A 12,399-nucleotide genomic window follows, 5' to 3' on the forward strand; every position below is an offset into this window, starting at 1 on the left:
GATGTTTCAGAATGGTAAGCTGTCTATTCAGGAGTTTAAACTGATCATTACAAACACCAACAATCGATGGTGTCTGAATGAATTACAACACTTTTATATGCTACGTTTTTCGGATTAGTTTCAATTACCATCTAACGTTAGTTAACAAAGCTAAACAGCGTTGCACTTTGTGTCGTGAGTTACATAAACTGTTAAACGCACCAACTTAAATAATAAAATACACTTATGTGGTCCATAAACAACACCTTCTCCAGACAAAGAGGGAACTGCGTCGTCTTTTAAGAATAATCTTTCTGCGAATCCGGCATTAAACTGATTGAGATTGAGGAAGCAGTCTTCAGCTAAATGTGCTGCACATAGTTTTAAATTGTGATTATAATTTTCCGGAACCGAGTTAACCATGAACGGTAGCCACGATCTCTACGTACAGCGTCCGTGGGAAGGCCAGACAAAGGTGATTTGACTCCGGGATGAAAATAACAGCGTTTCAATGGCATGGCGACAAACACACTCTACAAAAACAACGCTTCCTATTCTCGACCTGCGAGAGCAAAAGGACAACGCCCCCGATTTTGCGTGTTCTTGTGGGCGGAGGGTTCGTCAACAAACGGTTTTAGTGACGTCATTACAGCAGGAAGTGCAGCGGTGTAGTCCAAACCGGCCGTTCGCTGTAGGCTTTGAAAGGGAACTTCTGTTAAATAAAATATCTCGCTTGGCATTGAACTTTGAGCTTTATAATTGTACAGGTATTATTTATGCTCTAACAGCAACATTACACACTAACTAAAGTTTGAAAGATGGAATCGCGAAGAACGGGACCTTTAAATACATTTTTGGGAGCAGCAATAGCAGTGTGCAGATTATTGTTCACATTGACTGTATCTTTGTCATGAATCATGTTTTACCTTATTTTGCCAGAGAGTGACATTCCCGAAGCCTCCGGTTCCCAGTCGCTCCTTCAGTTCCCAGGGGCCGCACATCTGCGGCTGCATGGAGGGCGGACGGCTCATGACGGCCCCTCAAACCCTGAAGAGAGAGGAACGATTAATAATAATAATGATAAAAGCACTGAGATCCGTGTGTACTAGGATCATGAGTATACAGCTGTAAGAGAAAGTTTGTGAACCCCTTGCAGAATTTGTGAAAATTAAGTTAAATGAAATGAAAACGATCATTTTGTATGATCATACAAAATGCCTGTTATTTTTTTGTTTAGTGCTGTCCTGAATAAGATATTTTACATAAAAGATGTTTACATATATACAGTGCCTTGCGAAAGTATCCGGCCCCCTTGAACTTTCCGACCTTTTGACACATTTCAGGCTTCAAACATAATGATATGAAACAAATTTTTTGTGAAGAATCAACAGCAAGTAAGACACAATCATGAAGTGGAACGAAATTTATTGGATATTTCAAACTTTTTTAACAAATCAAAAACTGAAAAATTGGGCGTGCAAAATTATTCACCTCCTTAAGTTAATACATTTAACATTTTGCTGCGATTATTCGCTTGGGGTATGTCTCTATCAGTTTTGCACATCAAGAGAGTGAAATTTTTGTCTATTCCTCCTGCAGAACAGCTTATAATACAGTTAATACAATGAACATTTTTTGAGATTCGACAACCTTGTGTTTATTTCCTGATGACAGTGAAACATGCAAAATTGTGCTATTTTCATGATTTATCAAAAAAAAATTATGTGGTTCAGATACAATAATATTTTGAGTTTCTATTTATTAAACAAATTTCCTTTATTATATCAACTCAAATGTTTAATTTCAATAAACTCTAAATTTTAAGTCAAACCAGGTTACTTACTTTTTTAAGTTAAACCAACAAAAACCAACATTTTTACAGTGTAATATTGTACTTGTGTGCCAAATCTTTGAGCCAGACTGAAATAGAAGAGGATTGTGGGGAGGTCCAAGATAACAATATTCTGCGTGTAGCGAGAAGAAATATAAAAGCCATGCCGTCAGCCTGCCTACGGTTCAAAGGCTGACCCCGAGGAGAAACACCAGAGCCTGCAATCAATGGGGCGAACAACTAACCTGACCCCTTGGACATCAGACACTATTTTAAAGAAAAATTTACAAAAGTTTAGCAAAATACACAAATATGGTGAACGTTTACATTTATCACACAAATCTGAAACATTGACATATATTTTAGTAAGTTTTGTCTTTGAGAGATGAGCTCTGTGAATTGTCTAGCACACGCAGTGGAGGTACGTACATTGTCTATCAGCTGTTAGTTTTTTGTCTTGTGGACTATATGTAAACATATTTTATGTAAAATATCTTATTCAGGACAGCACTAAATAAAACACAGCATGCATTTTGTATGATCTCTCTTATTTTGTTAAAATTATTTACATTTTCAGAGATTCTGCAAACGGTTCACATACCTGTGAAAATACAGGAGCTAAATATGACGAGTCCTCAATTGTAAAAAAAAAAAAAAAAAGTTTTAAACCATAAACTAAATGTTTTATGATGATTATTTAGTATTTATTTAATTTGTATTATTTAGTAACCATATTTAGTTTATTTTAGTATACATGTGAGGGTTTTGGTTAGTCTATAAACATTTGAGGATATATAAAGACAAAATATACTCAACTGATAATTGTTTTCAACCTTGATAATCATAAATGTTTCTTGAGCAGCAAATCATCACATTAGAATGATTTCTGAAGGATCATGTGCAGTGTTGGGGGTAACGCATTACAAGTAACTTGAGTTATGTAATCAGATTACTTTTTCAAGTAACTAAAAAAGTAACGCATTACTTTTAAAATTCACAGGAATGTTACCTTTTCAAATAAGTAACGCAAGTTACTTTGTTTTCCCATTTATTTACTGACAAGTCTCTTGTCCCAGACTAGGTAATACCCGCCTGATCTGCCGGGATTTGATTTGGCCCGGCAACTCTGTCTGGAAACCTGAACATTCATTTCTACTGCTTCTGTTACACTTTTGCGGGAACCAATCACAGACTGGCTTATCCACCTGGTGCATTATTGGCGGGTTTAACACACAATAACGGATAGAGAAGCGATGGGTTGTGGCCTGTTGATCACCACTCTTGTGGTCTGATTGGTTGAAGGACTATCCAATTGTGTACAGTCATTTGAACTATGCCCGTTGATCACGCCTCTTGTGGAGTAGAAAATACAGAGCAGACTCCCCAATGTTCAATCTTAAATTCAGCTTGGTCTGGTGCTAGCCAGACAACTCTTGTCCCAATGTTTGGGAAAAAAATATTTTGTACTTCTAGACAAAATGTGAGAATTTACTAATCTCACGTGCACAAAAAAGATTCAGTATTTCTCAAAATGAATAAAATCTGTCAAATAATTAAATATGGTAACTAAAGCAAATATTGTTATGCATTTAATCTTACTTTACTGACCAATGTATGACTTTTGATGATTCAGATAAACCATAAGCAAAAATGAATTTACAGTTTTTGTTTTTATTGGTGAAGTAAGTTCTCCTGTGTCCTATTCTTCCGTTTTACAGAGCGGCAGCACAACTGAAAGGCTTGCTTGAGCGACATCCTTTACTGTACAAATGTGAAAAATAGAACAATTATGTTATTAAAAAAGACAAGCCCAGCCCAGGTGAGAGAAAGTAACGCAAAGGTAACGTAACGCATTACTTCTACTTCTTCTCTACTTCTACTATTCTTAAAAAGTAACTACGTAAAACAATTAGTTACTTCTTTTAAGGGAGTAACTCAATATTGTAATGAATTACTTTTCAAAGCACCCAACCTCTGATCATGTGACTATGAAGACTGGAGTAATGATGATAAATTCAGCTTTAATCACAGGAATAAATCACACTTTACTATATATTCATATAGAAAACAGATATTTGAAATTGTAATAATATTTAACAATATTACAGTTTTTACTGTGTTTCAAATTAAATGAAAGGTAGGGGTGTGTGTGTGTGTTTGTTATGAAACGTTATTTAATGTCATAAAACAGTTTTGTTCTTTATAATCAGTGCGTGTTTGTACACAAGATCAGATCGGTTTATCAATCTTCCATAAAGCTGCTGTATCACATAATAGTCGCTAAAGCTCATGTTTTGAGGCTGTTAATGAGCTCGTGTTCACTTTACCGTGGTTAATGTGAGGTGATTTACCTGCTGCTGATTTACTCCGAAACACTTCTGAAAACAAACGCTTCCTGTGGTCTTTACACACCTACGGATTTCTTTCGTAAATCATCAGTAAATGTTTGTTATTGTGTTTGAAAGCAGAAGAGCATTGAGTTTCTCTACTTCCTGAAACTTTCCTGTGCCGTAAATATTGTAAAAGAGCAGACTCGCAAACTAACTTCCGTTCTTACGATTGGCTACTACACACACAGACAGTACTACACACAGCATAGATCAAATCACAATTATATTTCTGTACAGTAAACATACAGTAGGGGAGAGTGGGGCACAACCTAACACTTGACTTTCTCAGTTTGTGTAAATCCACCTCATTATATATATATATATATATATATATATATATATATATATATATATATATATATATATATATATATATATATATATATATATATATATATATATAATGAGGTGGATTTATATATATATATATATTCACATAGGTACAATGTGATTTCAAACAGTTATACTTTTTTATTGCACTGTAATTATACATTTAAGTTTTGAGTTAATATTAAGTAATTACATGTACTTACTATAGGGTTAAGATTAGGGTTCATTGTATGTAATTATGCATAATTTAATGTTATTACTATGGTAACTACATGTAACAAGGACACCATAACAAAGTGTTACCCTTTTTTTCTTTATTTACCCTGAAAGAATGGACATGAATTGTGACAACATGCCCCATAGCACAGCACTTAAAATGTTATCTGATCTAATAAAAAAAATTATACATGCATGACAAACTATTTTGTCAATATTAACTTAATAATGCCATTTTTTTAATAATTAAAAATGAACTATTTTTTTTTGGCAAAACACAGGTTTAAAATTATTAATAATTTGTGAACAGTGACTCTCAGTCTTTATTCACCTCTTTTGGTTTCATAAAAGTTATGTGATAAATATCAGTGACGTTTTATAATAGCATAGTTCTAATAGTGGGACAAATTATATATAAAGGATGCCAAGTCAACGCCTCAAACTCGTTGTGCTCCTCAAATCATTCCTGAAGCATTTGTGCTTTGTGTCAGGAGCATTATCCTGCTGGAAGAGCCACAGCCACCAGAATACCGTTTCCATGAAAGGCTGAACATGGTCTCAGCAATGCTTAGGTAGGTGGAGCGTGTCAAAGTAACATCCACATGGATGGAGGACCCAAGGTTTCCCAGCAGAACATTGGCCAAAGCATCACACTGCCTCCGCCGGCTCGCCTTCTTCCCATAGTGCATCCTGGGGCCATGTGTTCCTCAGGTAAGACACGCACACACACCTGGCCATCCACGTGAATAAAAGAACACGTGATTCCTCAGACCAGGCCACCTTCTTCAATTGCTCCGTGGTCCAGTTCTGATGCTCACGTGCCACTGTTGGAGCAGTTTGAGCTCCAGTAGCTCGTCTGTTTGATCGGACCCCACGGGCCAGCCTTCGCTCCCCACGTGCATCAATGAGCCTTGGCCGCCCATGACCCTGTGGCCGGTTCTCCACTGTTCCTTCCTTTGAGCACTTTTGATAGATACTGACCACTGCAGACCGGGAACAGCCCACAAGAGCTGCAGTTTTGGAGATGCTCTGACCCAGTCGTCTAGCCATCACAATTCAGCCCTCGTCAAACTCGCTCAAATCCTTACGCTTGCTCATTTTTCCTGCTTCTACTTTGAGGACAACATGTTTACTTGCTGCCTAATATATCCCACCCACTAACAGGTGATACCTTCCAAAGATTTTTTTCATTTTGCCACATTTTGTTCCTTTATTGATATAGCATCTACTTAATACACTAAGTTTTGTGCCCTTTTCTCTTCTTATTACAATGAATTATACAATACTTAACACAACACTGGAGAGTTTATGAACACAGTCCCTCCTCAAACTAATTCTGACAAGTCATGATGACAAACTTTACCCATCTAGTTTTTAATGCACGAGTTCAAATCGGGCAAAATATCACCTTTTAAAAGATTTTTTCATATAGGCTATTTATGTTGTATGCATAAATTACAGAAATGATGTGCATTATATAAAGGTTTTTCCTCCATCTCTTGAATCATTGCTGCGTATTCTTGTGATCATTTCCTGACAAAAGTGAGCTGTTAATGATGACTTCCTGTGGTGCCACCCTCCAAAAGGACAGATTTACTGATATAACCTCTCAGCCTTGAATGTTGGAGTTTCCTTCATTTGTTTCTCTTTTTTTTCTGTCAAAGGACTGACGTCTAAATTGGTAGGAATTTCTAAGGAATTGTTTTAAATCAATTGGGAGCAATGTAACTTTAGGGTCAAGTATTGTTTGGTCTAACATATAATAATTTTTTATTAGTGTAATATTATCAGATAAATAATAATTTGATTGGGTCTTTACCCCTTTTCTCTTTAAATGTCCAAATAAAAGGTTATTTTATGGGTTCGGCTATCAGAGTTTGTTCCTAAATAGCCACAGTAACATGATAAGCCTGAAGTCCTACGTCATTATAATCTGCTCTCTGAAACGGTTTCGGTGAATCTTTTGGCCTGAGCGATAAACTCTCAGATGTGGCCTGCGGAAAACATGTCATCAATGAGTAAATAAATAGAAGCAGGGTAAACACCTAATAAATCATCCCATGTTACCACATTTAAGAAGTTCTTCAGTCATCTGCGTATGGCTGTTTGGTGACGGTCCGCTCTGGTCACTAGCTGCTGTGAGTGAGGAAGATGGCCTTCATGTGACGTCCTGAACCGCCACAGCTGCTCTCGTTGTGTTTACTCAGAAGTTTCCTGTTAACGTGCATAATACTTGATGATACAAAGAGATAATCTGTGTGTAACATTATACAGATAATAAACGTGCTTGAGTCACGCAATACCGACACACAGACTGTCACGAAGAGCAATATAATATATATAAAATATAGTTATCGTTGTCTTCTTTTCTTCATTTCACTTCTCTAGGTTTACTAATCCAGTTTGGCATTTTTGGCTCAATGAAAAATTGGTTGTGATAAAAGAGTCTGATACACCAGTAGGTGACGACAATTAAGTGACTATTATTAAAGTGGGTATTGAATCATTCATTAAACTGCTTTGTTCAAGAGTTGATTGATTCATGAAAGGAACAAGTAACTGAGTCATTGAATCATCCACACCATCGATTCACTCAACAACGTTTTTATGCAGGAACGAAACGAAAGTGAATTATTGAATCTTCTACACAATCAATTCAGTCAACTACAGAGGACGAAACAAGTGAGTTAGTCCTTGAATCATACACACAGTTGATTCGCTCAACAACATTCTTAAAGGTATGGTAGGTAAGAATTGGTTAAAAAACTTTTTTTTTCCAAATGTGTTTAAATTTTCTTTATCAATACATAATTAAAATGTAAGTACTCTGAAAAAGAAAGTATACAATTTGAGTGTCTGTAGACCTCTCCCGACTGTTTTATAGACAGCTCATTATTTCCATTCACTCCACCTTCTCACTTTGGGCTCTTTCCAAAGCCACGCCCCCAAAATACATGAACGCGCTTCACCGGCCAATCAGCTGGAAGACGCATTATTTACATGAGAGGAGAGGTGTGCATGACATGACATCATGTCAGAATCACATGTAATAAAACATCTAACTTTATCAGTATGAATATAAACAAATAAAATGTCTTTTAGTACTCACTGTCAAACTAGAATACTGAGACCGGTAAAGCTTAAAATATATTTTTGTTTGATTTGGTAACGAGCTAGTTATATTTATAAGGCAAAGAAAACGGGTAGCATCTCGTTATTCCAATAACATCAGTTATACTGCGATGAAGATGAATTTCGTATAAGATTCATAACATATACAGTGTTTTACCTGTAAGAGTTTCCATGATGAAAGCATTGTTGATTAGTAGCAGCTAAAGCTAACTTAACTCTAAAAAAAAGTTGCGGTGTACTAGCTTTTACACATGCATTTTGTTATCTAAAGTTACATTTTGCGAAATCCAACACAACAGCGATCAACTTGAGCTAAACATATTGAGTATTTATCATCTCTACTAATGGCTAAATTGTAACTTTATGCTAAGTAATGTTATGTTAGCTATATTAGGCAGCTTCATGTGCTCTTGATACATGCTTCATGAAAACATAAACCAAAATAATTTATAATCATAGAATGAAAGATGACCTGTCCAGCAGAAGTACAGCCAGCAATGAGTCGTTTTTCAGGTCCCTCAGTTTTCACCATCGTTGAAAAGCCACACAGATATTTACTCGCGTGTGATTTCTTTGTTTATCCAAAGACTTTCTGTGCATTGCCTTTTCTCGTACTGTCTTCCTTTTTTTGCATTGTTTGCCTTCGCTGACTGTAAAACCCTGCACTGTGAGTTTTGAATGCTCTTTCTCTGCCATTATTTTGCCTGGGTTTCGTTCCTCTTGAACTGCTCGAATCAAACGAGCGCGCGCATGTGGGCAGATCCTGTAGCGAAAGCGGTGGTCGCCATGGTAGCGAGAGAGAGTGACAGTCGCCCAAGCCAATCACTTGTTTCGTCCCGAACGAAAATAATGAGCAGTGTTTATTGCAGATAAAAAAGTCTGGAGTCACTCGTTTTTAATACTCTCTTTTTCAGAGTACTTAAATTTTAATTATGTATTGAAATATAAAGAAAGTTTAAACAAATTTGGACAAAAGTGTTTTAGATCATTCCTACCTACCTTTAATGCCATAACGAAACAAGTGAGTCATTGAATCATACACACAATCGATTCGCTCAACGACAGGGGACGAAACAAGTGAGTGAGTCATTGAATCATCCACATAATGGATTCGATCAAACAACTATTTTTTTATGCAGAAACGAAACGAGAGTGAGTCACTGAATGTAAGTTACTCATTATTACCTTGTTTTTTGAACTGTAAAAGCAATATCACAGTCACGCTGCCACTTTGTCAATAATAGCCGTCGTAGTTAACCGTAGCCTCTTTTGAACCATCAATTAAAACTCTTATGTTCTCAGTTTTCGTCTCCTTGTAAACCCAGACCAATGTTTTTTAGAATCCGCCTGGTTCCGTGATGCAAGCTGAGACGTCACACAGAGTTTTCCCTCAAAAACACACACATTATATATACACCCACATAATAGTGGAATTAAGCTAAATATACACCAGGGTCAGTGGTTAACAGCACAGGCGCCCGAGGTCATTTACTAATTTTCTAATTTGCTGTCTTAATTTTCTGTTGAATGAAGCACAAAGTCTTTTATAAACACTGACAGATGGGAAAAATAAGGATATTTTCATGTTTTCTGTGATCAAAATATACATTAGAAACAGATTTTCACCTTTCTTTAGCTATTTGTATTGTTCTGCACATTAATAGTGTCAGAAAACATTTTTGTCTTTAACACATTGTTTTATCGTTTCAAACCAAACAACCTAAAGGGTTTTTGCTGTCTTTCTGTACAATATTTGACCTTTTTTCTTTTTTTAATGTTGTCATCATGCATAGGGCTTAAGTGCCCATACATTCCTTGTGTTCAGCATTACATCACTGATATTATTCATTACTCACGGATGTAACACACTTATCGCACTAGTTCCGCCGGTGTGTGTGGGACTGTCCCTCTCCCCGCCCCTCTTCAGCCTCATCACCTCCGGGATAAATATCCTGAGATTCCCGAGTTCAGACCCAGAGACCCAGAGGAGACCCGCAGAGACGCCTCATATCAGACCCTTTTGGATTAAGACGCATTGACGCGCGTTAGAGAGGAAGCGGAGTAAAGCGCTCTTGTTTTTCTGGAGGTAAGACGCGGATTTATTTAGCAGGTTTGGTTTGAGTTCAGCCCAGAACTGTCTCTCAGAACACACGGAGCTGTTTGTAGGCATCAGGATTTTGGCTATCAAGCTGATATTTGCACCGATGATGTTAGTTGAGGCGTTTTATTAAAGATATACACTACAAAATTGCATCGTGTTTGAAAATAATGTTGCACTGTAAACGTTAACATGCACATATTTATATTTGATGTGACTTAAAGTTGATGCATTAAAATGTAACCTAATTTAGTTTAAACTTTAAATAAAAGTAAGTGTAACTCCATTTCAAGTTAACTAATCTTACAATTTTAAGGTAGCGCGATTACTTTTTTATGTTTTAGAAACTATTTTTGGTTACACTTTATTTTACGGTGTCATTGTTACAGTGTAATTATACAGTTAATTACTGTAATATTAATTAACTAAACCTATATGGTTAAGGTAAGATTACGGTTTAGTTGAGGGTTATTGCATGTAATTATGCATAATTTAGGCTATTGTTATTATTTCTATGGTAAGTATGTAACATATGTGATAAGGACACTATAAAATCAAGTATTGCCCAATTATTTTACACAGTAAACATTTTGACATTTATCCATTTATTAAAAAAATGTGTATTCTTTTTTTTAAAATTCATTTTGTACGGTGCATATGTAACACATAGCCATAATATAAGCAATATAATATAAGCATTTTCTTTCTACAGTTAGCCATATATGATGATCATTTTGACATTTATGCATTTATTAAAATAAATTGTATTATGTTTTATCATTTTGTATCTATGGTGCATACGTAACAAATAGCCATAATATAAGCAAACCCATATTTGGTTAAGCAAACCCACTGAACCCATATATTATATAGAACAATATCATGGTAGTATGAAAATAATGTGATTTTTGGCTTTTTGTGTTGTACGACCCAAAGTGGGATTTGAGACCTTGCCAAACAGTTGCTTGTTACATATATACAAACGTGTTTATGTTTGTATGTTTATATATAAATCAGTCTTTATGGTCACACTTTAGATTAGGGTCCAGATCTCACTATTGACTACGACTTTTGCCTCAATAAACTCCTAATTACTGCTTATTAATAGTTAGTAAGCCATTTGTTATAATTAGAAATTGGTGGGATGTAGAATATGATCATGCGTTAATATGTGCTTATAAGTGCTAATAAACAGCCAATATCCTAGTACTATGCATGCTAATAAACAACTACATTGAGAATTGGACCTTAAACTAAAGTGTTACCATATTTTTGTATAACATACTGTAAAGCTTCACAGTGTATTATATGTAGATCTAGTATAAAAGGATGTTGTTGTGTGGGCATGTCAGTTCTTTGTCATACTTATTTATGTGGTTGATCCGGTTTGGCTAGAAAAAAAAACCACAAGAAGCAGTTTGTATTTTTACCGTACATGTGTAAAGCATTGGTTTGTGTTCTGATGTTACACTGCAGTCGTTCATCCAGCATTTACAGTACCAGACTATAATTCATGTCGGCTGTATAAACTTCAGGCTCGTGTGACGTTGGTGCTCAGGAATTCAATATCCTCCTAATAACACGATGATGTGTGTAAAGCTGCTCTTATCTGCATATTTACCAGTCAACGTGCTTGTGTAACGTCATTCATGAGAGATACCGGACTGGTACTAATCTGATCCTATAAATTGCAAAACTATCCTAGATTGGCCGTGGCTTTTATTGAGATCAGGGTTAGGGTGTATCACTGCATGTGTGTGTGTTCGCATCGGCTCACAGTCAGCACATTTAGACCGTGCTTTAATTCATTACAGACACACTGCTGGGACTGTGTTGGTTTAAGTCAGATTGCCTGAAGCCTGCTCATTTCTCACCCGGCCTGGCTCTGCTGACGGCCACATACTGTTATTGAGAGATGTTTTTTTACTTTAAAATGGCAGGCAGCTTCTCTTATCCTCCGTCAGTGCAGCCCTGGTATTTATCGAGCACTTGCAGACGGACAGATGCAGGGGAGATATATACACACTCTCGTGATGTGAACACGGTGTCTCTCTCTTTCTTTCTCTCTGCACGCGGTGACTCAGCTTCACTCCTTTACAAGCTTTTCAGCTCACTCATCACGTTTGTAGTAATCTATCCCTCCATTCTTCCCTCCTACATGTCTTCTGTCTGCTGGACAATAGCGCTCTGTTCTGACTCTGGGGCTGGAGATTGGATGAGAGAGAGAGAGAGAGAGAGAGAGAGAGAGAGAGAGAGAGAGCATTGAGAAAAATACAAACACACATACACACACACAGGACAGAAACTACAAGCACACACATACGGCTAAGAAACTACACACATACACACACACACACACATACGACACAGAAACTACACACATACACACACACGGCATACACACACACACACAGAAACTACAA

General features: G+C 36.5%; 2 protein-coding genes across 3 annotated transcripts in view; one reads left to right on the top strand and one right to left on the bottom strand.

Annotated features, from left to right (window-relative positions):
* The window catches only part of ikbkb (inhibitor of nuclear factor kappa B kinase subunit beta), a 67,789-nt gene extending 63,481 nt beyond the window's left edge, over window positions 1–4,308 (bottom strand). Inside the window, exons 1-2 of the mRNA XM_067414520.1 lie at window positions 4,162–4,308; window positions 906–1,026 (exon numbers count right to left, since the gene is read on the bottom strand). Of these exons, the coding sequence (XP_067270621.1) occupies window positions 906–1,010 (105 nt within the window). The 5' untranslated portion in view covers window positions 1,011–1,026; window positions 4,162–4,308. The remainder of the gene's footprint in view (window positions 1–905; window positions 1,027–4,161) is intronic.
* A 5,516-nt stretch (window positions 4,309–9,824) lies between these two features.
* plat (plasminogen activator, tissue) overlaps window positions 9,825–12,399 on the top strand; it is a 35,352-nt gene continuing 32,777 nt past the window's right edge. For both annotated transcript variants that reach the window (XM_067414536.1, XM_067414538.1), the window contains exon 1: window positions 9,825–9,964. The gene's annotated coding sequence lies outside the window, so the exon portion shown is untranslated. The remainder of the gene's footprint in view (window positions 9,965–12,399) is intronic.

This window comes from Pseudorasbora parva, chromosome 13, assembly GCF_024679245.1.
Source record: "Pseudorasbora parva isolate DD20220531a chromosome 13, ASM2467924v1, whole genome shotgun sequence".
Lineage (NCBI taxonomy): Eukaryota > Metazoa > Chordata > Actinopteri > Cypriniformes > Gobionidae > Pseudorasbora > Pseudorasbora parva.